This window comes from Cystoisospora suis (genome assembly GCF_002600585.1).
Source record: "Cystoisospora suis strain Wien I chromosome Unknown contig_3805, whole genome shotgun sequence".
Classification (NCBI taxonomy): domain Eukaryota; phylum Apicomplexa; class Conoidasida; order Eucoccidiorida; family Sarcocystidae; genus Cystoisospora; species Cystoisospora suis.
The window spans coordinates 717-2,854 of NW_027156600.1; the positions used below are offsets into that span (position 1 = coordinate 717).

A 2,138-nucleotide genomic window follows, 5' to 3' on the forward strand; every position below is an offset into this window, starting at 1 on the left:
GATAAAAGAGAAGAAAGTGAAGAGAGAGAGAATATTGTAGAAGAAGCGTCAAGGGCAAAACAGGAAGAAGAAACAGAGGAGGAGAAGACGGAGAACAAGCAGAAAGGAGAAGAAGAAGAGAAAGGAGAAGAAGAGAAGAAGGAGAATAATACTGCTGTTGAGGTATGCTGGTCGAGTAGTGTAGACTAAGGGTTCACATGCCTTCATACTTGGATTTCCTACGGTGTATGTACACCTCATCTCCTAGAAATAAACCTTCACATGCAACACCTAGTAAAGAAAATATACCACATCAGTACAACGACACTCACATACAAGTCTTTGTTTCTTTCTTTCTTTCTCTCTTCTCCCTCGCTTTTCCTTTCTTCTTCTATTTATCTCTCTGTTTATAGTCTAACTATCTATCCTGAATCCATCTATCTCTCTGCCTCTGACTCGGTAGTCATAAGAATGCCACATGTATCTCTTTCTTATTCTTCCTGAAGACAAGTTCTCTCTTTCTTCATTCTCTTCCCGTCTCTCTTTCTTTTTTTCTTTCTTTTTGATCTTCCTTGTCTCCTCCTCGTCTTTCTTACATCCTTTCTTTCATGTGTCTATCTCTCTTTTCGCTTTCCCTCTTATCTCTGTGTTTCCTTCCCTCCTTCTTTCTCTTTTCTCTTCCGGTGACCTCTCAGACTGGAGAGACAGACGTGAAAGAATTGCTGAATGGAGAGGGAGAACACGAGCTTGAGAGGTCCTGGATGTTTTGGCATTACGACACAGGCGTAACGATTCAAATTCCACCCCAAGACCAGGCAGCTCGGCTCAGTGTCGCCACGAAGGATTACGTCTCTCATCTGCATGCTCTTAATGCCTTTCATACTGTAGAGGGATTCTTCAGGTATCCATACATACCCAACACAAATGCACCAAGAAACATAGAAAGAAAGAAAGAAAGAAAGAAAGAAAAAGAAAGAGAAAGGAAGGAAGGAAGAAGGAGGAGGAGACCTTTGGTAGGGATGTCTTTGCCGTTCTCTTCTTCTTGCGTTGCCGGGTCGTTAGAGAATCTCCCTTCATACATTCACTTCTTTCCTTCTCTCTTTCTAATATAACAGGTCTCCGTGTATATACAGTACAGGATCTCTCCATATCTATCCAGCCCAGATGCTCCCTATCTACTGCCTGTACAGGTATATATATATATATATGTATGTATTATGTATATACAGATAAATTACGTGTATGCATGTGTGTGAGACACGTACATTACACTTAGGACGACGTGTGCTGCAATACAAGCACCTCCAGCCATCTTTAATTTATCTATCTTTAGTCTCTCTCTCTATCTATCCTTTGTTGAAAGCCATCTTTCTTGAATCTGTCTGTGTATCTATTTCTCTGTCTATCCATCAGTATAGATCTACACGTATACATATATATAGATAGATAGATTAAAGGTGGATAGACATATACTGACAAGGAGATATGTATGTATTGAGAGTGTCCTACTCTCCGTCTTCATGTGTATATGTGTGTATGTATCATTCGTTATGATGGATCTATCCTTTGCTAATGGATAGAGAGAAACGTGGAAAAGGAAGAGGAGACTGGATTCTGTAAGAAAGGACGTCTTTCTTCTCTTTCTTTCCTTCTGTCCTTATTTAAAGAACAGTGGCTCTTCACTCCTCCCTCCCTCTCTGTCTGTCTGTCTGTATGGGTTATTCTTATTCCTATTGAGAGAGCTGGTAGCTGAGAGCTCATGCGTGGACGAACTACACAAGTGCTAAAGTCTGAAGCCGGGCAAAGATAGACCAAACACTCTGAAATAAAGTAACAAGAAGAACGAAAGAAAGAAATGGGGATTTGCATGTCTGAAAGAAAGAAAGAAAGTCACACAGCACGTTTTAAAGCTTGTTGATAGACGACAGAGATTTCTAATCTAAGACTAACTATGCACTTCTACCTGCACCATTCTATCTCTTTCTTCTCTGCTCTTTGGCTCGTCTCTCTCTCTTCTTTCTTTCTATCTATGTCTTTTCTTTCTTTCTTTCTTTCTTTCTTTCTCTCTCTTTCTTTCTTTCTCTTTCTTTCTTTCTTTCTTTCTTTCTTTCTTTCTTTCTTTCTTTCTTTCTTTCTTTCTTTCTTCACTGGCATATCTT

The 2,138-nt window shown here is 39.7% G+C and overlaps 1 protein-coding gene across 1 annotated transcript; it reads left to right on the plus strand.

Moving 5' to 3' along the window:
• CSUI_007268 (uncharacterized protein) lies at positions 1 to 1,137 on the plus strand (the record flags this gene model as incomplete). Its single annotated transcript, XM_068067416.1, has 3 exons — positions 1 to 162; positions 675 to 880; positions 1,095 to 1,137. Coding segments are annotated over 3 exons (411 nt in total), but the record flags the coding sequence as incomplete, so codon positions are not given.
• Positions 1,138 to 2,138: the final 1,001 nt, after the last annotated feature.